The sequence below is a fragment of the Juglans regia genome, chromosome 6 (genome assembly GCF_001411555.2).
Source record: "Juglans regia cultivar Chandler chromosome 6, Walnut 2.0, whole genome shotgun sequence".
Classification (NCBI taxonomy): Eukaryota; Viridiplantae; Streptophyta; class Magnoliopsida; order Fagales; family Juglandaceae; genus Juglans; species Juglans regia.
The window spans coordinates 1,821,295-1,844,602 of NC_049906.1; the positions used below are offsets into that span (position 1 = coordinate 1,821,295).

A 23,308-nucleotide genomic window follows, 5' to 3' on the forward strand; every position below is an offset into this window, starting at 1 on the left:
CAGGATCATGATGATCTGCATGCATGGATTATATATGGATATCATGCATGCATGTGGTTGAACTTTAATTTTTATCATTATTATTCTTATTATTTTGTTGTTATCATCATCAATAATAATAATAATAATAATAATAATAATAAAACCTTCGCTATTATTGATCTAGATTAATATATATTGCAGCAGCATCAAATATCTTAGAAAAATAAAAACAAAAAGATAAAGATCAGAAAGAGAAGACAAACGCTAGTTTACAAATGATAAAGATCGAGAATATTAATCAGCAATATAATATATATATATATATATATATATGTGGAATTATACGTAATCAAGTTGCTAGCCCAGAGAGAGAGAGAGAGAGAGAGAGAGTTGCATGTATATGAATTCAACTACTTTTGATTGAGGAGTATGCATGTACATTTATATATTTGTCTTTCATTTGAATTTCTGCGCGTAGGTTGCTTCGGGTATGAGTTTTACTTGTGGACCGAGTACTCTATATAGGCCCATTGACTCTTTTTAAGAGAGGGTCGTTGGCCCCGAATGCCTTTGAGATTCATGATATCACTTAGAACACAGGAAAGTTTGGGGGTAGATTTATATAGCTGTTGAAGCAAAGGAAAGGTTGGTCCCAGCTTATACGTTATGTCAATTACAGTTACAACTAATTTTATTTTATGGTATTCGATTTCGACCGTATTTGTTTCGTATTAAACTTGTTTAACGTACCAGATTTTTCATGAAATGGCATGCATACTGTTTATAGCTCTTTTGACGTGACATGCTTTATTAAAAAAATAAAAAAAACATAAACATAAAAGTGATATAAGGAATCTAGATTTCAATTTTTTTCTTTCTGTGTATTCATAACCATAAGTTTCAAATGATCCCGTTGCAGTATTCATCTCGAAATATAAATGACGTAATATTTTTATTATCATAATATGTTATTTTATTTATGATAAAATAAAAATAACGTGTATTCATGGTAATATGCATACAATTCCTTTTATGTGATTCATTTTAACGTTAAAATGAGTAGTATTTATATAAAATTTCATATTTAAATAAAACATTTTTTTTTATGAAGTGGTACTACCAGATTAATTAATTTTAAAACTAGATTGTAAAATAGTTTTAAAAATATAATTACTCCCTTATCCAATGTTTATAATTTATTTTTTTTTACTTCTAAAACTCACTACAAATATCAATATTGGAGAAAATAAATAAATAAATAACCCGCCATAATAAGTTTTATATTACTCATATTTTTATATGTGAGTTTAGATTAATTATAAAAAATATTACTATTCTGTTGTCTGAGTAGCACATCTCAATTGTATTGTTAGTTTACTTTTAATTTTATTTTTAATTTTTTTCACATTTTTTTAATATATTTAAATATTTAAAATATATATATACGAATACATTTAAAATTAATTTTTTAATAATTAAATTAAAAAATTAAAAAAAAAATCTCTTATGAAAATTCTGAGCACGAGGTACAGTCATGGAAGTTCTATTTACCAATCACTGTACGACACCACACCCGATAAACACAACTGATTATCCAACAAAACATCACAGTCTGTCAGCACGCAACCCCATCTCCAGCATCACTGTCAGACCCAATCCACGGCGTAAAACTCCACCAAAACTCACAGCAGCCGCAGCCGCCAGTGACGTTATAATTCCCCAGCTAACAATCCCCAAATAATCGCTCAACCGGTCACCGGCAATCCCCCTTTCCGGTCTCTCGGTTCCCATTTTCCCAACAAATCTCTCTCAGGCCCTCTCTCCCTCTTGCCGATACTAACCGAATCACAAGTCCGAAATCCCGAAACCGAAAATCAGTGACAGACTCAGAGAGAGAGAGAGAGCGTGAGTGTGTGTGTGAAGCCCGTTGTATTTGGCGAAAATGGCGTCGTCGAAGGTGATGACTTCAACGAACTCTAATTCGAGGAAACCGGATCAACCTCGACGCGCTTCTTCTTCCTCAGTTACAAAAGCCCAATCACTCTCCGATCACGGCAGAAACACAAGTGCCAAAGCCAACAATCTCGGATCCTCCTCAATGACCGTCGATGGACTTCTTCGCACTGTTTACGACTCCAACCCTTCCACCACCGAATCCACCCTCCTCGACGCCCAAATCACCGTGATGGAAACCCCGACCCCGGTCCCCTCAGATTCCCATCCAAACGGTTCCTCCCATGCTCCAAAAACAGTGGACGAGGTCTGGAACGAGATCGTCTCGGGCGACAGGAAGGAGTGCAAGGTTGAGGCGCCGGATGAGATGATGACTCTGGAGGATTTTCTGGCCAAGGCCGGGGCCGTGGAGGAAGAGGACATGAAGGTCGTGCCTTCCGAGCGGCTCAGCGGAGGGGTTTTCGCGTTCGATTCAGTCACACCGAGCCCGTTCGCGGCTTTGGATAGCGTCGACGGGGCCATTGTAGGGTTTGGAAATGGGGTGGATGTGATTGCAGGTGCAGGTGCAGGTGCAGGTGCAGGGAGAGGGAAGAGGGGCCGCGCGGTCTTGGAGCCGTTGGATAAGGCGGCCCAGCAGAGGCAACGGCGGATGATCAAGAACCGGGAGTCCGCCGCAAGGTCCAGGGAGAGGAAACAGGTATTTGATGCCATAATAATTATTCTTTACGATTCTGTTTTCCATTGATGGGCTTGAATTTTTTTCCCTCCTAATGTATATTAGTGTAATGTGGTATGGGGGTTTTGGATTATAGGCGTATCAAGTCGAATTAGAGTCGATAGCGACGAGACTAGAGGAGGAGAATGAGCAGCTGTTGAAAGAGAAGGTATTAGGTTTTAAAAACTTCTAGAAATGTTGGATATTTTATCTATTTAAGAATGAAAGACCGTAAAATTTTCCTTTTTATTTTTCTTTCAATCTTACTAACGAGTGATGCTGTGGTTATCTTGTGGAGTAGCATTTCGTGTCATGTTGAACAGTGATGCTGAGAGATGATTATGTTCTGTGCTGTATACCCCATTATATTATGGTAATCCTTTACAATTGTTTTGTTCAAAATTGGGGCCGCATTTCTCTTGTTGGTGTGTCGAGGTATTAGTTACCACATCTTGCTTGGCACTAGGGTTGATGGTATAGTTTGATATTTACAGTTTTACAATGTAATCCCTGGGGTATATCTAGCTTGAATTAACTCGGCCTGTCTAGTTATTGGTTTTCTCTAAAGTAGAGAAAATATTCTGGTCAGTGATTTGTCCTCGCCTATAGGCTACCAATTCATTTCATTTCGAATGTTTGTTTGCGATCTCGTTGCTCAAGTATTCTTAGGAACATAACTCATCTCATCTCATCTCGAAATTTCTCATAATTTTATTTTCAAACATCTTCTCATAATTTTATTTTCAAACATCACTCAAACACAAACACTTTTTAATTTTAAATCTTCAACTTTTTAATTACCATACAACTTCCCAATATTTTAACTTTATAATATTTTTTAATTTTTATTCAATTTTTTCTCTCTCATTTCCCAAAACCCAATTGAAATCTTAACTCAAACCATTTCGCTACTATTCACAAAATTCTGTTCTCATCTCATTCCCCAAGCATCCCTTAGTATCAATCTTGCATCCTTGTCTCAGGCAGATGCATGTCATGACTATGTTGCTTCTTGCCTGACATTTTGTTGTGGAGTATGGTGATTGTTCATATATATGATCCTAGTAAAAATACTTTTTTGGTCCTGGGACCCTGGGTTTTATTGTAATTTTGTCCCAAAATTATTGATTTTCTTTTCTTACTGTTGCCAAATGAATGATAATGCTCATGTATCTGATTCTTTTAACGTTCTTATAGTGCTGACATGGTGATGGTAAGATAATCAGAATATGTGAAGATACAATATATGCAATCGTTCTGTTTATTTTACTATTTTCTCCCACATTAGTAATTTCTCTTGGCATAGTGATGGAAAATGTAGCAATATAGATCAGGTACCAATGTTATATTTTGACTGATGATGTCTCTATAAAGATTCCGGAAGCATGATTCATACTCATCAGAAAAAATTAAAAAAAAAAAAAAATCACAATAGCAAGATTCATATTGATATTGTGTCCTTCAGACAGTTTATAGAGCTTATCTTGCTTGGTTATACATATATAGGTATGAATGTTGCCCTAACTCTTAACGCTCACTTTTTCCATGGGTCAAGGTCTAAGAAGACAACTGCTTGGAAAACTATTTCTTACAAAATGTATCTCACAGCCAAATTATTGGTATCATGTTTCATGTTTCTATTTTTGTCTTGACATTCTAATTCCATTGAATTAATCTCGTTCAACCTATATTCTACATACTACTTCATTATTTGGCACTGTACTGCACTAAGTCATTTACAAGTTGCATGTATCAATAGCATGCCCTAAAAAAAGTTCAATTGGATATGAAATATTAATTGGCTTAATTTTTCTTTTGTTGTTTTTGTATACACTCTTTTCTTGGAGACATTCCAAATTCAGTCCCTTTAATTCTTATCCATTGTCATCTGGCTTTGTAGAGAAACAAGTATTTGATTTAAACTAAAAAACAGACAAAAAGGTTACAGCTAATAAATATGATAACTAGGATTTGGTCAAGCTTTTGCTTGATTTGATGTGTTTAATTCTTCCCAGTTATTTTTCAAAAATTAGTTCCCTTGGTATAGGTGTTCATTTGTTCTCTCTTGATACATATGAGTTCATGGTGACAAGATTTTCTTTTGCAGGCTGAGAGGGCTAAGGAAAGGTTTAAGCAGGTAGTGGTTTTTCCTTTTATTCTAGTATTCTTTTAGAAGTATGGGAAATGTTTGCGTTTGGGTAGTAGATTTTATGTTGATTGATTTGAGGAAAAGTTTTTTTTTTTTTTTTTTATGAGTGATTTGAGGGAGAAGCACTTGAAACTGGAAACTCCTTGTTTTGCACTTGTGTTTTTGTTTTCAGTTACCAATAATAAAAAAAAAAAAAAAATCAGTTAAATATTGTGCAGCGCATGAAAATTACGGGCTGAGAATGATTTATTGCAGATTGAGAAATTTTATGGTATTGTTAAGAGTCTTCTTTTGGATTTACAGTTTTTGTCTACAATTGGATGGTTGTTAATGGTGTCTCATCTCTAGGTAGTAGAATGGGAGGATTTTCTAATCAGGTTTTCTGTAGTCTTTGAGAGAGAGAGAGAGAGAGAGAGAGGTGGAGTTGAGAGTTTCATATCACCTTACTTTTGACCATGAAAAGTTCAATTTGGTCTAAATGGTAAAGAGAGTTATTGACACTATTGGCTTTACTGCTAAAGTAACAGAGAAGTTTCTACTTAACAAAAGTTGGCAACTATTTTACATCATGAATCTACTGGTTCATGATTTGACCTTGGAGCATGAGTGCTTTGTTCATGTGACCATTTACAATTTACATGATAGAAACTAGAAAGGATGAGGAAGTTTGGGTGACCAGATAAAGAAAATTAAGAGTCTGTTAAATTATTGGTGCATAAAAATGGTTCTGTAAAATAACTATACATTTAACATTTTCTCCTGCAGATCATGGAAAAAGTTATTCCAGTGGTGGAGAAGCGAAGACCACCACGTGAGCTTCGAAGAGTTCATTCGATGCAGTGGTAGATTTTATATGCTCAGCAGTGTGGACAAAAAAAGGAAACAACCTTCAGTGGAATAGGGAGGAAAAAGGAAACAATGTAATTGGAAATCAATAATCTTTTAGGTAAATATTTGAACCCGATGGTTCGTCCAAAGAGCAATCGTGGTTAGTGATTACAAGAGTGATAGGGATTGCAAGCAGAGTCTTAAGGGAAATTCCTTATACAGCTGAAGAAAGAGGATTTCTATTGAAGAAATAGGCAGAAATTTTGAAGTTGAATTATGTAGTTGGCGTGCTATATGATTTTTTTAAATTTATTTGTTACTGTGAAACTTGATTGCCTTGTCATGGGAGAAATCAAGGTAGCCTGTATTATAGCTTTGAAGGTAGCAGTTCTAATAGCAGATTATTGCAGTAGACTCGTGATAAAACCCTGTGAGTCCATCTCTTTAACACCTAAAGTCAAAATAACAAGCAACTGTTATGATATGGTATTATATCAATTGTACTTTATAATCCTAAGAGTTTTATAATCATAATCTATTTATAAGCCTGATGTTATTGGTAAAATCACCCTACTTAATTTTTTCTTTTTTACCTTTTTTGGTTTTCCTTGTATAGATTCCATTGGAATTGTTTTAAATAGTTTATGAATAATGCTAGAGCCACCACTGGGGCTCCTGCTGGGCTCTAATGTGTATTTTTTTATATGTTTTTTTTATTTTTTATTTTTTATTTTTTATATAGATTTTTTTAACAATTTTAAATATTTGTAAAAAAATAAAAAATATTCACAACATCATTAAAAAATATTTTCTATTATCATTTTTTATTTTATTTTGTGATTAAAGAAGTATTTTTTAATAATTTTTTTAATTTTTTTATTAAAAAAATATTTTTTTAATGATGTTCTAAATTTATGTTATATTTTTAAAATTTTTGAAAGTGTTCAAAACATCTATATAAAAAATAATTTAAAAAAATACATAAATAAATATATGCTAGAACCACTGGAAGCCCCAAGCGGTGGCTTTAATATTGTCCATGGTTTATTGGAACTTCAGAGCTCTTTTTACAGTTCCTTTTGTCTTTTCCTAGTCTTGTATTATACCATAGATCTTTTTGGTACTAAAAATCTGCCACATAGAGAGAAAGTTATGAGCTTGGACCTTTCTTGCATTCAAATGTTCTTAGGAATTTTGTCCTGGTCTTTTTATCTTGTTCCTTCTTTTTACAGACTGCAATTCAATGAAGGAAAATAAAAGAGAGAGGAATAAAAAAAAAAGGAAAAGGAATAAAGAGAAACCCCCATTTTCCTAGCTTCACTGAATTAGAGTTTCAGATTCAAGGCAATTGAAATGCCTTTTTTATTCATCCTTTTGTAGAATTCCTTTTGTCTTTGCATTCAATTCACAGAGCATCATCTTCGATAGTACCATGTCACTTGCCACAACTGATGGCATCTTCAATGATACCATCATCTTCATTCGAATATGGCATAGCTTTTTGACATTCAAGTCATTTGGCCAAATCCGTCATATTTCACTTGTCAACCTATCATTTAATGTCACATTATGGAATGATGAGATAATAATGAGAAAATAGATGATGAATAAATTTTTTTTTAGAAGCAAACTTCTTCAAGTTATTTATTTCCAAAGACGAAAGGAAAAATCCAAAACCTCTTCTACCATTATGGAAAAAACGAAGGATGAAAAAGTATTTTAGCTTCTGCATAAGCTACAACAATTCTACAAAAAGTTCTGCCATTGTTGGGTATGATTGTTGTACATGTTAGCCAAATTACAACAAAGTACAAGGCTGAATTGGAGCATTCTCTTAACCTTAAACATGGAACTATGAAAAATTCTCATTGATATTAGTTAATGGTACCATGGATTTTCTTCACAAGGGATATCATCTTTATTAGGGTTCTTATTCCCCTTGTGTATCAAAGTATGAGCATCAATACATTGTATAAAGTGAAGAGGTAAGCTAAAAGAAAGTAAAATTTGGATTCCCCCATCTCCCAATAGAAAGATTATTTAATCCAAAAATAGAGGGCATAACAGGCTGTAATCACAGAACTAATCATTTTTGAATAATAATCCCCATCATCATCATCATCATCATCGTCCTTGGTAGAGCCACCCAAAACTCTCCTTCCCTCGTGCTTCTGCATCAACTTTAGCCTTTAACCATCTCTTTTTCTTGAAACCCCCCTGAGGCATTTGTTTTTTCCTCAAACAAAATCATTCCAACTTTTACTGTTTAAAATAATAAATCACACAATCTCCAATATATATGTCTGTCACCCATTCAAACTCCTCCCAATGTAAAGCCAAACACTTCAGACATTTAACAGTCTCTCGTCCCACTTTCTCTCTCTCTCTCTCTCTCTCTCTCTCTCATCACACATTTTTCAAAACCCTCTTTACCTTCTCAATGACCCAGAGACCAGGGGCCACGGATAAAGCTACAATTACTAATTAAAACCCTTCTTAAGTGAATCTACTGCCTCTTTATGTTTTCCCCTCTCGAACTAAAACAGGAACAGCCTTATGAAGGCCTCCTCAATGCTCTTCTTCTTCTCCTTCATTTTCCTTCTATGTTCACTTCTCCAGCCTTCTCACTCCATAAAAATACTTGTAGATGGAGTTTCAAAATGGAAGAATCCCACTGTTCATATAGGAGACTCCATCGGTAAGTATTAAATATCCACACACAGAAACATAGATTAAATATTTTTATCTATTGTGTTTTTTTATACAATTGTTGGGGTCAAACTAACGTACCTCTGCTTTGTCTTTTCCACCTTCTCAGTTTTTAAACACAAGTATCACTACAATCTCTACATTTTCCAGAACCAAAGAGCCTTCAATGTCTGCAATTTCACTCAAGCCACACTTCTCAACAAATCCAATTCCACATCCTATACGGTATCTCTCTCTCTCTCTCTCTCTCTCTCTCTCTCTCTCTCTCTCTCTCTCTCTCTCTCTCTCATCTTCATTTGGCTTTAAAAATAGCTTTAAGTGCTTGTTTCCTCTGATCTTTTAGCTGGGTACTTGAGAAATGTCTCAAAAACTGAGACTTTAACCAATTTTTTCTTATATTTCTAAGTGGCAACCATCACGCCCGGGTTTCTTCTACTTTACATTCAACAATGGGTCTTTCAAAGCATGCCAAGCTTCTGAAAAGCTCGCCATAAAGGTCTTCACACCACCATCTGAATCTTCCATAATGCCTCCGGAAGTCCCTCCACTGTCAGCTCCAGCACCCTCTTCTGGTGGAGTCGTATCGTCCTCTCCGTTGTCTCCGACATTCCCGTGGCCGTTCCAGCCTCACCAAGCGGCTACTCCAACTCCGGCACCCACCGCAAGTTCTCCGTTGAATGTGCCGTCCACGGTCCCTGATAAAGGTGGTGGTATGCCATTTATTAACAGTAACCCTGCGGTTCCTCTGCCTACTGGGGAAGTGGACTCTGCTACTATACGTCCTTTACCCACCTCTGGGCATGGAGGAAAGGTATGCAAATGTCTCTCTACATATATGTGTACTTTTGTATATGTACATGTACATGAGCTTATAGTATGCTCTACTTTTTAGTTTTATCAACTCCACTATTCACGTACAAGTAAAAGGGGAAGTGCAAAACTTTACTGTGGTTATTCATATGATCACTTGCTAGAAAATAGGTTCCTTCTTTTCTTTTCACTTTTTCTTTTGTATGAGAGTTTTGATGGGTTGTTGATTGGGTACTCTTTTTGAAATCCGGTGGGAATGCAGGTGATGGTGGGCTTATTTGCAGTTCAAATGGCTCTATCTTGTGTGGTTTTCCTGATGCTGTAGAGAGAGAGAGAGAGAGAGAGAGAGAGAGAGAGAATTGCAGCTAATGTTTGTAAAATAGATCAGGATAATGAGCACCATGTACCGTGGTTCGAGTCTAAAGTAGCTTTAAGGATGATGATTATACTATGTATTATGGATCTGTAATGATGTTAGCCTATTTAGACCCTTGCTTTGGAATCATTGGCACTTTTGGTCTTTAGTTTTGCCACGCAATCAAGCACTGTTCACTACTACTTTTTCTTTTTCTCTGTCTATCGCTCTACTCTTTTTTCCTCTTTTTATTTTGAAGCTCCAAGACCAATGAACCTCTTGGCCAAGTGACTCCAAAAATAGTGGTACAATGCAGCTTGGTGCAAGGGAAGAAGTAAGATCTAGAGCCCCTAGGAAGCGAACAGTTTATAGTTTATAATGATCTTATGGTCCTTTGATGGAAGTCTAATGTCTGCAACAAAACCCTGTTTCATCTTCAGTTTCAGTTTTCTCCATAGAGAGAAGGAGAAGAAGGTAAGGGTGGAGGGTAGTCTTTGCTGCAAATTTATAAATGGTTGAACCTCTGATATACCTTGAATCCTACTATCATCCTAGGGTGAAGTGGTGAGAAACAAAGTCATAGTAATACCAATAATAATAAATCAGAAAAACCAGCAAGGTTTTAGTAATCAGGAATATAATCTTAGAAAAATGGCCTCAGATATATTTAGAAACTAGAAAGGAAAAAAGAGAGGGAGACCATCACTGCCCTGCAGGATAAAAGATCTTCTGGCACAGTTACTTGAATTCCTCCCAACACTGACTGACATGTTTTACACCTACTTTCCTTTTTCACTGTCTATCCCCACTCTCTTTTCATCTTTTCTTATTGAAGTTCCAAGACCAATGAACCTCTTGGCCAAGTGACTATAGAAATAGTGGTCCAATGCAGCTTGGTGCAAGGGAATGGGTAAGATCTAGAGCCCCTTAGAAAATGAATAGTTTATAATCACACTGTAGTCCTTTGATGAAACTTTATTGTCTCGTGAACAACCCCTCTTTCCCACAGTAGTTTCAGTGGAAATATCAAGAATTCAAGCCACTATCTGTGTCCCACTGGTAGGTAAAGAAAGAGATGTAGTTGGATAAATTGCTGTGCAAAAGGGTGTCTGTGATCAATGCCATCCAACAAAATACACAGTCCCCTGTCCCCATTCAGTAACTCAAGGGACCAAGGAGAACATGTTAGTTGCAATAATAATTGAATCAATTGTCTTCTCCTGGGGAAAAAATTCTTGAATATCATTAGTTTTCCATCTTGTGAGATTTGAGATCTTGAGATTTGTCTCTTTTATTGTAATAGATAATCACTTGTTACAAATGTTTAACTCAATAAAAAAATAATAAATTTAATTGTCACTCATATTCTAACACTCCCCTCACAAGTGGACTTAGACTCTATGACGAACGAGTTAGTTTTAATCTTAAAATAGGAGTAAAGTTTAGGATTAAAACTAGAAAACCAAAGTTTATTTGTTTAATCTAATGCTTATGAAAGCTATTTCTTCATAGGGTTCTTTTCTAATCACATTTATAAGCTCTTTAATTGTCTCTAAAATTCCATGACCTTACAAGACATTGGTTACAAAATTGAAAAATGACGTGAGTATTTGAGAAAATGAAAAAGTCATGCATTAGAAAAATTCAAAAACTATTAACAGTACGTGAAAAGTAATAATTCAATATGATATATTATTTTTCCTTTAGGTTTTACTTAATTATGTATATTAATAATGTAATGGAAATGTGGCTGAGCAGGAATAAACGTCACTGTTTCCAAAATTATATCTTGCAATAAATTGTCATTCAAAATCTCACAACATGAGTTAGACTCATATATAGCCAAACAATTACCAGATATATCTGTTAGAAAAATTCTATATATCAGATACTATTCACTTTCACACTCCACACCTATATCTTTTTTTTTCATAGGGTGTGGCCCGTGAGGTGTTTTTCATAAGATGTAGAGTGTGGGGTAGTGAATAGTGGCTGATGCATAGAATTCTTCTATCTGTTAAACTTTTGAATTCAGCAATTATAACAGCAAAATCAAAAGAACAAAAAGAGTCAATATATACATCATTACCTATCAATAATTTACTCCTCTTACTAACTACTTTTAAAAACTAATTGACACAGAAAGGTGAGGACTTCTAGTTATTTTTCAACTCTCATGAATTATTATTTCAAGGAAAAGAACAAAGATATGATCATCTTTTACAACTTTTTTACAACGAGTAAATCATGTCAAACGAATAACGAAGACCAATGTGAACTTCTTCCAGAATAGTTTCCAAATGCAAGAACTGAAGATCACTGTAGAATTGGTTCAAAAACTCAATCTTAATGCTAATAGCAACATCTTAAAATGGTTCTTAATTCCTCTTGCTGCACGTTAGGAGCTTCTTGGAACATAACTGGGCCCACGATTATGCCTTTTTTGGTATGGAAGGAAGCCTGTTATTAGCTTTCCGCCAAGAAAAAACATACGAGGAAAAGCAACCGAATTCAACCGTTTTAACCGCCTCGTATCCCCCATTACAAAATACCCACTTTAACAAGCAATGAATATGTGCTTTAGTCATTTTCTCAAACCTTTTTATGCTCTTTCTATAATGGAAATCCCTCTTAGCAGTCACTCACCAATGTGCTCCTATATAACCTCTTTCTGAATTAACAGAAAATGGAAGGCCTTTTATTCACCGAAAAAACATTGATAGTGATCAGAGTATCAGCTATGGATGTGGAATTTGGACTCAAGCTCACAAAAACCATGGATGATCTCGCTTCTTTCGCCGACTTTCAGCTCAGCAAAGGCCGAGCAGGTCCTGTTTTCTTGTCTAGAGAAGATGTCAACATGTTCATCCTCACTGTCCATCTCCGAGGTCAATGTTTTTTCGTCTCACAAACTCTTTCCCATTTTAAATTTTGTCTAATTTGTTTTTTCCTTTTTTCTCAGCTTGAGATATTGCCCTAAAGTTTATGTACAAAATGTAGGTTTTAAGAAAGAGAACATTAATATCAAGATAAGTGAAGATGGGACACAAATTACAGTTCATGCAGAGAAGCCGGTGCAGCAAACGGTAATGATAGGTCGCATGGTACACAAGGAATGGACAGAACTCAAGGTGTTTAGGAAGGTTTTCAAGATTCCTGATGGGGTGGTTTTGGATCTGATCAAGGCGGGGTTCAAAGAAGAAGGATCAATCTTGACGATCATCATGCCTAAACAGGAGAAAGGAATTCATGGGGTTGGGGTTGAGGAAGTGATGGAAGAAGAAGTTGGGAGAGTCACAGCAAAATCAGAAAGGGAGGTAGTTGTAGCTGATGAGTTCGCTGAAAGAGACAAGGTAGGAGTGAGAATTAAGAAAGAATATGAAGTGCCCAAGATTAAAACAATAGAAGCTGACCATGTTGTAGAGAAGGAGATAGATAGGTGGGGATCAAAAAAGACTCAAACCGTTGAAGATGCTCCCAGAAAAAATCTTATTGGAGAGAGAATTCATTGGAAAAAACCGGTAGCCGAGGAGTTCCCTAAGAAAGAATACATAGGAAAAACACTACCGGAGAAAACTGAAGAGCCTAAGGTTGAAAGCACTGAAGAAACTGATAGGGCTGTGAAAGAGCCACTTAAAAGAGAGAAAGAAACCCGAGAGCCTGTGAGTAAACTTGCAGAAGAAACTAAACATCAAGAAGTGTCAACCATAGAACCTATGTTGGTTGAACCCAGGAATGAGACTGCTACGCCACGGAAAGAGCTTCCCGCATTGATAGAGCAGAGAAAGAAACAGGAGATTCCAGAGGTAGAGAAAGTAGAACAAAGAGGATTGGAGGAAGAAAAGAGCATAAAGGATGAAGGTAGACAAAAAATACCTCAAGAACCACAAAGGCAGGTGTCACATACAGATGTTACAGATTCAATGAAATCCAAACCTGATCAAGAACTAGAACAAGCAGCAACTCCACAGCTACAATATCCTGCCGAACAGCATGGCAAAGATGAAGTTACAGAACGAGAAAAAACTTCCAGTATAGGAGACGAGATTCTAGAAGCGAGTAACGAAAGAAGTTCTCAAGAGAAAGAAGGTGAATCGTCTGAAGCAGAAAGACAGAAAGATCTTGGTGAGGGAGCAGCTCAGGAGAAGAAGGTCGCTTCAACAAGGTGTAAGCTCTTTGCTCCTTGTGTTGTTGCAGGATCGGCCATTCTCGTCTCTTTTATAGCTCTTGTTATTCACAGTGCAAAGAGAAGACAAGTAAAAAGTGCATGATTAATCTTAAAAGCACATTGGTTGGACTTAATATAGTGGGAAACACTTCAAAGCCAAAATGACAAATCTGATCTCTTATGCCTATATTGTTAATCTGGTTTGCTGGTTTTATGCCTTGTCCTAGAAAATTGACCAAGTACTCGATCAACTAAGTGTCTATTCTTCTTTAGATATATCAAAGAGAAGTCAGAATCAATGATGTATACCAAATGCAAGCTGTTATTTCACAAGTAGACACGATTCATACAGTTGGAAATTATTTGGGGGTTGTGGGTTATGGTACCATCAAACATTTGCATCTTTATCTCGAGAATTTTCTAGGAAGTTTGTATACATGAATTATTATATTCTCAAGCCGATGTATAGAGCACACCATCAACATCACTGAAATGATAAGATTTGATTTATAAGATTCAAAGTAAAAATGACAGAATTAACATATAACAAAGTAAAAATGACTCGAACCTAATAGTATGGGTTACTTTTGATTCAAGATGCGAGACCAAAATTCAAACCAATTTAATTTTAACCTTATTGATTCAGGTAAGACGTTTATCTCTGAGTAAGGTTCTCTCTTATCATACACTACTTGATAGTTGTGGTACTCAAAGGATTATAAGATAAATGGAAGTTACTCATACTATTTACCTGTCAAGGTGTAGTCTAATAAATTCTAATGATGTTTAGAATCAATGGTAGACTCAGATATTCTGGGTTTAATTCTGCATTTGGAGTTCCTCTAGATTACCCAATTCATGATTCTCACGAGTAAGGTCATACACCTTTCCTAATCTGGTCTTTCCAATCATCTTACTAAAGTTCCTCAAAATAATATGACGAAGTTGTTCTTTTCTTCAGCATTGTACTATATTCTGATTACATACAAATAACCTAAAGTTTCCCTGATAAGGTGGGTCTTGATAATTGGCAGTTGGTGAGCTGCTTGATTGAACTGCTTATCTCAACTATGGGACCCAAGTATCCATGTGGACCAGGTCTCCTACCCTATACCAACCAAAACCCACATTAGCCTCCCAAGTTAGTAGGGCACCCTCTTCATCATTTGCCAGGTTTCTTGACCTGGACTTTAACAGATTCACATCATTAGCCTCCCAAGTTAGTAGGGCACCCTCTTCATCATTTGCCAGGTTTCTTGACCTGGACTTCAACAGATTCACATCATTAGCCTCCCAAGTTAGTAGGGCACCCTCCCAAGTTTGTGTTTGTGTGTGTGTGTGTGTCATCATTAGCCTCCCAAGTTAGTAGGGCACCCTCCCAAGGTGTGTGTGTGTGTGTGGCATCCTCATATTCTGATCAGTTTGGCTGGTATTTCTAAAATGTAATTGAGTAGTAGTAGACATTATTTTTAGGAAAACTTACACTTTGCACCCTTGAATTATTAGACATTTTATATTTTGCATTCTAAATTATCAAACTAACACATTACATCTTCAAATTACTAAAAATTTCGATGTGCACCATATGTTAATATTCCATGAATATTATACCCCGTTATCTATACTTAGCGTTAGAATTAGAATTAGATCCTTTTTTTTTTTTTTTTTTTTTTTTGCCCCTTTTGGTAGGCCTTGGTGCCTAAAATAACGCCAGTTTCCAAGGCTGAAGTGATATAATCAATTGCGAGTTTGCAAGAGGGCACCCAGATCCACTGGTTGCAAGGTATCTCGACCTTCAAAGATTTCTTTAGCATCTGTAAAAAGGTCTTTAGATCAAACCAAGAAAGCCATAGATGGCTAGGCAGTGATAGATTTCTGCTGATTGAATAACATAAAAGCTAAATCCAAAAGATGGGTTAGTTAGCTATGAAATTAATCTACTTTGGTTATTTAGATATTCAATTGTCAATTCTCTGAACTAGTAGATCAATTGTCAATTAATCTACTAGTTCAGGACTCCATTAGTTTTGCTTCAAAATAGAAAAGCATGATAAGTACGTGTATTTAGCTAGCCTGTTAAACAAAATTGCAAAAATACATGTTGCGTGAGCAATGGCTTATCTACTAGACGGCTTGAAATGACTGCTTCAGATTTGATGAGGATTTCTGATTTAACAGAATTCCTTGGGAGTGTGAAGTCATATGCAAGAAGTAATTTCCATGTAAACAGATAAGACCAAATACTAGGGATACCCGTTGACGAAACCTTTCGGCATTTACATTTCACTTTCTTTAGCTACAACATCAGCCACAAGGATGCTGCCTGAGTCGCACCATCCGCCTAAAACATCCCTGTTGGGGCACTGCAAGATGGGGTGAATGCAAAACTGTGAGATGACAAAACATTTCTGTTATCTTATGACAGCAAGCTGCATTTATATTGACTCAAAGGGCAACTTAATTGATGCTGAGAATTGCTAATAATAAAAGCATCTTGTATGTATGCTTGATGTAAAATTATTTGCAACACAAACTCAAAAGTCGGTTTCAAAATATGGTTCTATATACATTTTTCGAGTCAAATTATATTAGGAAGAAATCAGATGTTATGTGTGAACCTCAAGTGTAAAGTGAATTTTTTATGGAAAACACATCCCGGCAACGTTGGTTCCACCAGATCATCCAAACTGAGTTGCATGCTAACCTTTAGAAATATGCGAAGCTAATATTTGGTCTAACTTCTTTATAAAAGCACATGCTTATATGTGCTAGAATGGAGAATTCGCAAGTGCATAGTACCTTACTGAAACCAAGCCAGTTTGAGTCACCCCTAAATGAAAACACCTTTTTGCTTTCTTTCCACTGTCCACAAAAAACCTGCAAAATAACATTTTTGATATTGAAGTTGCAGAGTACAATGAGAATCTAGAGAAACTTTAACAGTCATCTATGCAGAAATATGTTCCATGTGACAGGGTCATAACAAGACCAGTAGTACATCAGCTATTTGACCAATTCCCTATTACATTTCCTTTGCTAGATGCCTCTAGAGCATATAACCTCATCCACCATTCCCCTCTCTACAACCCAATCCAAAAACACAAGGGTTACCTGGAAGGGAAACTAGAGAGAAGAAGAATTTTACAAGCATAAGCTTGCATTTTCCATGTTTGCAGCATGTGCATGCAGCCCAATGTTGTAGTTTGGGATCATGATGGGAGTTTTCTACCTAAAGATGTTTACTTAGGGCCCACAAGTACGAAAATAAACTCGCCTTGCAATTTATAATGCGACAAAAAATGAAAAATTCATATCACCTTGCAATTTATAATAAAAAAAGGACCCAATTAGAGCATATAACCTCATCCACCATCCCCCTCTCTCCAACCCAATCCACAAACCCAAGGGGTACCCGAAAGGGAAACTGGAGAGAAGAAGAATTTTACAAGCATAAGCTAGCATTTTCCATGTTTGTAGCATGTGCATGCAGCCCAATGTTGTAGTTTGGGATCATGATGGGAATTTTCTACTTAAAGATGTTTACTTAGGGCCCACAAGTATGAAAAATAAACTTTCCTTGCAATTTATAATGCGACAAAAAATGAAAAATTTATATCACCTTGCAACTTATAATAAAAAAAGGACCCGATTAGTTAAGTACCTATCATCTGTTATAAAAGTGGTAAATACATCAAAGCAATTTCTGCTTTCCAAAAAACAAAACAAAACCAATCAAGACCATATAAACAAACATTTTTCTCGTTAGATTAAACCATCTAGAGCTAAAAGTACCAAATAGCCAGAGCAACAAAGAGAAAAATGATTTAAGCTCCAGTATCGACAAGACCAATTACCTCATAGTCAACCCCTTGTATGTAGATATGGTCAGGATCAATTGATGAAAAAGCAAGCCCAGTAATCTGCAGTAAGAATGACACAACAGTTATCCCTACCCACAGTATCAAATACCAAAAGAACATGAGACTCTCTGAAACTTCCGCAGCTTGATGACAACAAGTGGAAATTTAATTGACCTTGGCAAAAACAAACTCTACACCATAAAAATAAATGCTGCGAACTGTTTACATGTCCATCCTAAAATTCTTCACAGTTAATCCTTTTTATGTGAACCAACTAACATATCATTTGGCCCAAAAAACCTCCTCTCTTCACTCTAAAATTTCTAACCGGCTCCATAAAAAATAATAGCAACCATTTATCTCGGAATGAACTGATCACTAAGGTTTGAGTCCCTAAACTTGTTTGACACTGACCAAGGTACTGACTGGGTAGAGTGAGGTCCTTGAACAACCCCCCCCCAAAAAAAAAAAAAAAAGATAAGAAAAAGAGAGAGATAACCGATTACACATTCACAGCCTATTTTGAACTTGTAACTCCCCCCACCCCCAAAAGGTAATATTAATGGATAAGAAAGCAGATTTTATAGGGAAAAAACAAAAGTAGGAAAAATATCTTGCATAATCAAGTCAACTTCTCCAGAAAATCATGGCTCTTGCATGGAACAGATAAACAAATATGTAGTAGAATACTCGTCATTGATTCCAATGAAAATGCAGTAAGGACAACAACTGTCCTTGAATCTTCGAAAGTTTCACAGATTTGTTTAAGAGATACATTGTTTTAAGGGCCCAAACAATGATAAAGACCAAGGTAGAGCAATTCATCTAATATATTGGCTGACCTCATATTTTGAGCAGTGCACCCATCTTGATAATGCTGACCATCTACATTCAAGATGTAAAAGACAAATCAGACTCATTCTGTGAAGTGCAGAAAAACTTAGTATTCCAATTTCTGTTCATGCATCTTCTGCGAAACCAAGTGGAACGTGGGAAATAAACATATACACTAACATGCAGAACAAAATTGATTTGCAAGTTGCAGCCATCATCAATATGTGCCATGCCATGCACTACTTGCAGGAAGCACAATGAACAGGCTACACATAGTTAGCACTGATGTATTTTTGCTTTTGGTGACCAACCTGCGAGGATCATAGATGGTCACCGTACGATCAGCCCCACCCACTGCAACATTACCAGCTGAAGAACAACAGACAGCATAGAAGATGTCACCAGGTGAACTACAGATACGTTGTAGACAACCCCCATTTTCTTTCATTCTTAAGTCCCATATAGTCAGCTGCAGTACACCAGCAGATGAAGCAATGAAATCATGCAAATAAATCTCAAAGGAGCAGAGCTCATCAGGACATAGGGTAAAATAAAATGTATTAAAGCACAAAGTTGTACCTGGCAGCCTTCAGCAACAATTAATATAGAACTTTCATTCGCTAGACACTGATTTTGTATAAAGTTCAATGAAGATGGGTACCAGAGCCTGTAACATAGCCACACACAATGTCCGAGAAGAAACATTCACATATTGGTAACAAAACTCAAGGCAGTGCTCTGACAACTAAGAGAATCTTAGGCAAAACATTCATTTTAAAAAGGATTCTATTAAAAACAAAAGGGCTTGGCCCTACTATGTCCTTGGTAATAACCTTCGATTATATGGAAGTAGCAAGACAGTCCAAGGCTAGTTCGAAATTTTCACTTCCATGCTCATCAAGGAGCACTTCATTTAAATAAAAAAATCATATGGATGTAGTTATAAATAGGATTAAAGAAAACATAATGGAAGACTAATGATGATCCTATTACTTGCATATTACTTAAGGGAAAATAAATGAGAACATTTAAACATCATACATATTACTTACGTACGTAATGTTCGGACATGGATATCCTGGTCGTAAACATCAACAGTTTTGCAGAAGCTACGTGCCACTGCAGCCTGGAATGAGATCATTCAGCACAATGAGGACGGCCAGTGGGAAAAATCTAGAAGCATATAGAAATTCTAAACCAGAAATGGAGAAAATGTTTGGAAAAGAATATATCCTTTTAGTTATAAGAACTATAAAAAAAATAGTCATATTTTCCCTTTATAATTTTTATGAATGGATCCCATATATGTTTCCAATTGACAAATAAAAAAAATTAGCCTTTGTTACTACACAGCTTTCCTGTTTCCAATAAAAAGGAGCTAAAGAAGTATTACAGTAAACCCTGAGCAACTATCCAATAAAGCAAAGAACTGCATTATATAGAATGGATCTGTTAGCACTGGTCTTCTAGTTCAAAAATATTCGTAGTTGATTTCAGCATGATTGTACCAACTGATACGCAAGATGCAAAATTTACAATATGCTTTCAGATAGAAAATTGTAAGATGTAAATAATGATTCTAATCAAGAAAAATGGAGGCAACATACTCAATATTTTAACAAGGTTAAACTTAAGTAGTTTGAGTTTCCCTGCTGCTAACTCATGGATATTGATGTTTACTAGATTATGCATGTTAAAGCTTAAATGAATTAATGAGAGAAATGTGGTACCATAGACCATTGACTTGGACTGAAACAGAGCCCTGCCCAACTGCCCTCACCAACACCACCGTCTCGAGGCAATACTGAATATGTGACCCTGTTAATATCTGAAATTTCAGCAGTATTATATTACAAATAATCACTTCAACCATTCTTTTTATTAGCAAATCACTTCAGCCATTTAAAAGATTAAAATACAAAATAGAAATGAATTGAAAGCCAGCAGGAAAGCAAGAAGTATACATATAGTTTTAATAATTGAAATGGTATTCAATATACAGCATTAGACTGGCATCCATCAAACTGAAAAACTAAGCTTTACAAGAGTTCAGAACTCAAAATGCTGCAAAAAGTCCATGATTGCGTTAATAAGAGCTGAAGGAGCTCTTGATGACTTTTTGACATGATGGAATATCAATAATTGAATTAATCCAAACTAGCAAGCTTTGAAGAAACCCAAACTGGCATATTAGGCTCAAGTCACATACAGAACACCAGTACAAGGAGGATGAAAGAGGAGGGGAAAGCAGTTACTAGAAAATAAATTGGTCTACTATATATATTTAAAATAAATTTAGTTTAATTGTTGGAAGAGGGGTGCTGTTGCCAAGTGAAATGACTAAAATATCATATGTTTTACACTTAATGGATGCAATCCATTTCAAATGAAATGGAGAGGATCTATTCGATATTGAGGAAGGTCCCACCTGCCTGTATCCACCGCCACTACCAACTTGACATAAGTAACAATCAACCTTTACTTTCCCCAAAAGAAAACTAGATATTTCTACTTATTTTTGGGTAGGCAATTCAAGTATGCTACCTATCAAACGGAAAGAGGGGCTGAACAAATGATCCCACAAAAAATTGCAAAAAGGAGAAGCAATATGAAATTTCATAATCTTTTAATTACAATGGAAGAAAGCCATAAAGGTTTAACATAAAATCTTCATTACCCGAAGTATAAACATCAATTAATTATAAAGAGAAACCTACCTTTACCAGTTGTATCTTGTTTAGATACGATAAGGTGACCAAACGAATCTACACTTCCCAACATTAAGTAGCCAGAGCCTGAAAATATCAAATCTAGTCAATTAGCAAATGTATCAATGCAAGACATGCTTCAACATTAGCAAATGGCCTTGAGCAAAGTGCAGGATCCACTTACTCTCAGTTTCTGTAAGCACAATACTCTGAATTTCTGAACGATGGGGACAGCGGTTAACCATGAAAGAGTCCATAACCTTAATGAAGCCATATCATAGATAAGCGTTAACACATTAATAAAATAATAGAGACAAACATTAAAAGAAGCAGGTATGGAGTCACATGCATCCGACATGTCAAGTAATATCAAGCCTATATGAAGATGGCCAATAGCAAATGATTTCATACCTGAGTCTGCACGGGGATCAGAAGGCTTTCCTTTCCTTTGCTCACAAAAGTATCTTCCAGAGGTATCTAAAAAAAATATCAATAATAAATCATTTCCATAACAATCATTGTTAGAAGAGCTTCCCCACTCGACACATCAAATGAAAGAAATTACTTGGAACATATCCAAGAAAGAAAAAGAAAAACCCATCAGAATAATGCCTATGATAAACAAACCAACAGTTTGTTCCAAAATAACTCTACTAAAGGTTTTTCTTTCATTTGTAGAGCGCACACAAATTAAAGTTAGCGCCAAAGTTTAACATTTTACAAACAGCTGATTAATAAAAAAAGGTTAATACTCATTAACACTAAAAACTTTACACCAAGTTCAAAACCCAAAAGCAAGCATTCATATCCACTCGACTTCTGTATGAACCGGATTAAACCCGATATAATGTGGCCGCTATCGCACAAACACGCAAGCAGCGTCTGTTTGTGTACCTGGAGTTTGTAAATGTGGCAACCAGAGGCGACGTAGGCCCAACAGGAAGAACCGTCCACACTAACCTGCCGAGGCAACAAACAGTATTAAAGTGAATCAAATGGCACCATAGAAAAAGAGAAGAGCATACATGGAGGGCGAGACGCGTGGACTGGAGGTTTCCAGGAGAGGGATTCTCAATAAGCGCAGACGGCACCACCGCCTTCCTCAGACTCTGCGCCTCCAACATATTTCCGTCTGTCTGTGTGGAAGTGTCTGTCACTCTGTGTGTATGTGACAGTTGGGGGGAGGGACGCTGCTAGAGGAACCGATGAACGACCGATAAAATCTGACCGATAAGTGCAAATGTTTTTTTTTTCCTTCTTTTATTTCAATTATTTTTTATATATATTTAAATATTTTTAAAAAATTAAAAATAAATAAAAATTCTATTACATAATTATTAAGTATAAAAATAAAAGATAAAAAAGTCAATCAATTAGGTCAAAATTACCGGTTCAAATAGCATTTTCTATTTGAAAATTTTTTTAGCAGATTACATAAAAGTAAATTCATAAATCAACATGATTTGATGATCAAATTATAAAATTAATTTTAATATAAAGTAAATCTCACACATCACGTGAAAACACGTCAATTTATAAATTTATTTTTATATAAAATCTCTTTTAAGTTTTAAGCATCCTGCACATCATCTTTACGAGCATCATGCTTTTTTCTTTTTATTTATTCTTATTCTTATAAAATTCCTCGTAAGAAAAATAAAAAAAAGAAATCATGTTTAGTCCCTTTTGAATTGATTCATCGAACTAAAGATGAATGCTATAGCACAATTTAGTATTATGATCCCTTTACACTAATTTTTTTTTCCTCCTATAATTTTGAAAACAAAATGCAGTTTTTTTAAAAACTTATTGATCATGCCAAATTTTGAGTGACCCGAACGAATTAAATTACTGTCAATAAGACCCTTTCACTGTTAAATAAGGAACGAACATCTCCCACACACTTCCAACCCCAAAATCCAATTACTAGATCTGGCACACTGCACCAGTCCTGGGATATGAGAAGAATTATTCAAGAACACATCATTAATTCAATGGTGAACATGGTACTTGTCAATCCAGAGTGCACTACATTAATTAATTGAAAGATAACAACCTTTTAATAGTACATACAAAGTACATTATGTTTATCCAACCTGTGAAGAATATTGTAGAATACAGGGGAGCAAACAAAGCATTCATTATTCAACACATAGCATGTGCAAATGCGTCTATCCCATGACCGGAAAATTGCACCATTTCATCAGTAGGGACCTCCAACAATCCTTCAGAAGAAC

At 35.7% G+C, this 23,308-nt stretch overlaps 4 protein-coding genes across 8 annotated transcripts; 3 read left to right on the forward strand and 1 right to left on the reverse strand.

Annotated features, from left to right (window-relative positions):
* The first annotated feature begins 1,589 nt into the window (after positions 1 to 1,589).
* LOC109011411 (G-box-binding factor 4) lies at positions 1,590 to 6,036 on the forward strand. Of its 5 annotated transcripts, XR_001999330.2 has the most exons (5): positions 1,590 to 2,632; positions 2,748 to 2,819; positions 2,952 to 3,023; positions 4,758 to 4,787; positions 5,565 to 6,036. XR_001999330.2 is itself a non-coding variant. In XM_018992617.2 (4 exons), the coding sequence occupies exons 1-4, from the start codon at positions 1,925 to 1,927 to the stop codon at positions 5,643 to 5,645; spliced, it is 891 nt and encodes a 296-aa protein (XP_018848162.1). In that variant the 5' UTR covers positions 1,591 to 1,924; the 3' UTR covers positions 5,646 to 6,036. The 5 variants fall into 5 exon arrangements, 4 of the variants coding, with proteins under 4 accessions (XP_018848164.1, XP_035546913.1, XP_018848165.1 ...); XM_018992617.2 differs by lacking the exon at positions 2,952 to 3,023 and having other exon boundaries at positions 1,591 to 2,632; XM_018992619.2 differs by lacking the exons at positions 2,748 to 2,819; positions 2,952 to 3,023.
* Positions 6,037 to 7,900: 1,864 nt separating this feature from the next.
* On the forward strand, positions 7,901 to 9,704 carry LOC109011412. The gene is made up of 4 exons (XM_018992621.2): positions 7,901 to 8,325; positions 8,446 to 8,561; positions 8,743 to 9,147; positions 9,409 to 9,704. Exons 1-4 carry the CDS (start codon positions 8,184 to 8,186, stop codon positions 9,469 to 9,471), a joined length of 726 nt encoding a protein of 241 aa, XP_018848166.1. The 5' UTR covers positions 7,901 to 8,183; the 3' UTR covers positions 9,472 to 9,704.
* A 2,346-nt stretch (positions 9,705 to 12,050) lies between these two features.
* Positions 12,051 to 14,136, forward strand: LOC109011413 (neurofilament medium polypeptide-like). The gene is made up of 2 exons (XM_018992622.2): positions 12,051 to 12,389; positions 12,502 to 14,136. The coding sequence occupies exons 1-2, from the start codon at positions 12,188 to 12,190 to the stop codon at positions 13,770 to 13,772; spliced, it is 1,473 nt and encodes a 490-aa protein (XP_018848167.1). The 5' UTR covers positions 12,051 to 12,187; the 3' UTR covers positions 13,773 to 14,136.
* Positions 14,137 to 15,724: 1,588 nt separating this feature from the next.
* LOC109011415 lies at positions 15,725 to 22,288 on the reverse strand. Its single transcript, XM_018992624.1, has 13 exons — positions 22,097 to 22,288; positions 21,966 to 22,031; positions 21,483 to 21,548; positions 21,256 to 21,331; positions 21,081 to 21,158; positions 20,094 to 20,191; positions 19,416 to 19,489; positions 18,943 to 19,030; positions 18,675 to 18,832; positions 18,372 to 18,414; positions 17,524 to 17,589; positions 16,469 to 16,546; positions 15,725 to 16,032 (listed from the first exon to the last, which is right to left on the reverse strand). The coding sequence occupies exons 1-13, from the start codon at positions 22,193 to 22,195 to the stop codon at positions 15,946 to 15,948; spliced, it is 1,077 nt and encodes a 358-aa protein (XP_018848169.1). The 5' UTR covers positions 22,196 to 22,288; the 3' UTR covers positions 15,725 to 15,945.
* Positions 22,289 to 23,308: the final 1,020 nt, after the last annotated feature.

Coding starts and splice junctions, on each gene's coding strand:
- LOC109011415 (XM_018992624.1), bottom strand. CDS start 22,195: ATGTTGGAGGCGCAGAGTCTGAGGAAGGCGGTGGTGCCGTCTGCGCTT. Junction 21,332..21,482: donor TGATCCCCGTGCAGACTCAG/GTATGAAATCAT, acceptor GGCTTCATTAAG/GTTATGGACTCTTTCATGGT. Junction 18,833..18,942: donor TTGTTGCTGAAGGCTGCCAG/GTACAACTTTGT, acceptor GGTGTACTGCAG/CTGACTATATGGGACTTAAG.
- LOC109011411 (XM_018992617.2), top strand. CDS start 1,925: ATGGCGTCGTCGAAGGTGATGACTTCAACGAACTCTAATTCGAGGAAA. Junction 2,633..2,747: donor GGTCCAGGGAGAGGAAACAG/GTATTTGATGCC, acceptor TTTGGATTATAG/GCGTATCAAGTCGAATTAGA. Junction 4,788..5,564: donor CTAAGGAAAGGTTTAAGCAG/GTAGTGGTTTTT, acceptor TTTCTCCTGCAG/ATCATGGAAAAAGTTATTCC.
- LOC109011413 (XM_018992622.2), top strand. CDS start 12,188: ATGGAAGGCCTTTTATTCACCGAAAAAACATTGATAGTGATCAGAGTA. Junction 12,390..12,501: donor CCTCACTGTCCATCTCCGAG/GTCAATGTTTTT, acceptor TACAAAATGTAG/GTTTTAAGAAAGAGAACATT.
- LOC109011412 (XM_018992621.2), top strand. CDS start 8,184: ATGAAGGCCTCCTCAATGCTCTTCTTCTTCTCCTTCATTTTCCTTCTA. Junction 8,326..8,445: donor TCATATAGGAGACTCCATCG/GTAAGTATTAAA, acceptor CCACCTTCTCAG/TTTTTAAACACAAGTATCAC. Junction 9,148..9,408: donor CCTCTGGGCATGGAGGAAAG/GTATGCAAATGT, acceptor GTGGGAATGCAG/GTGATGGTGGGCTTATTTGC.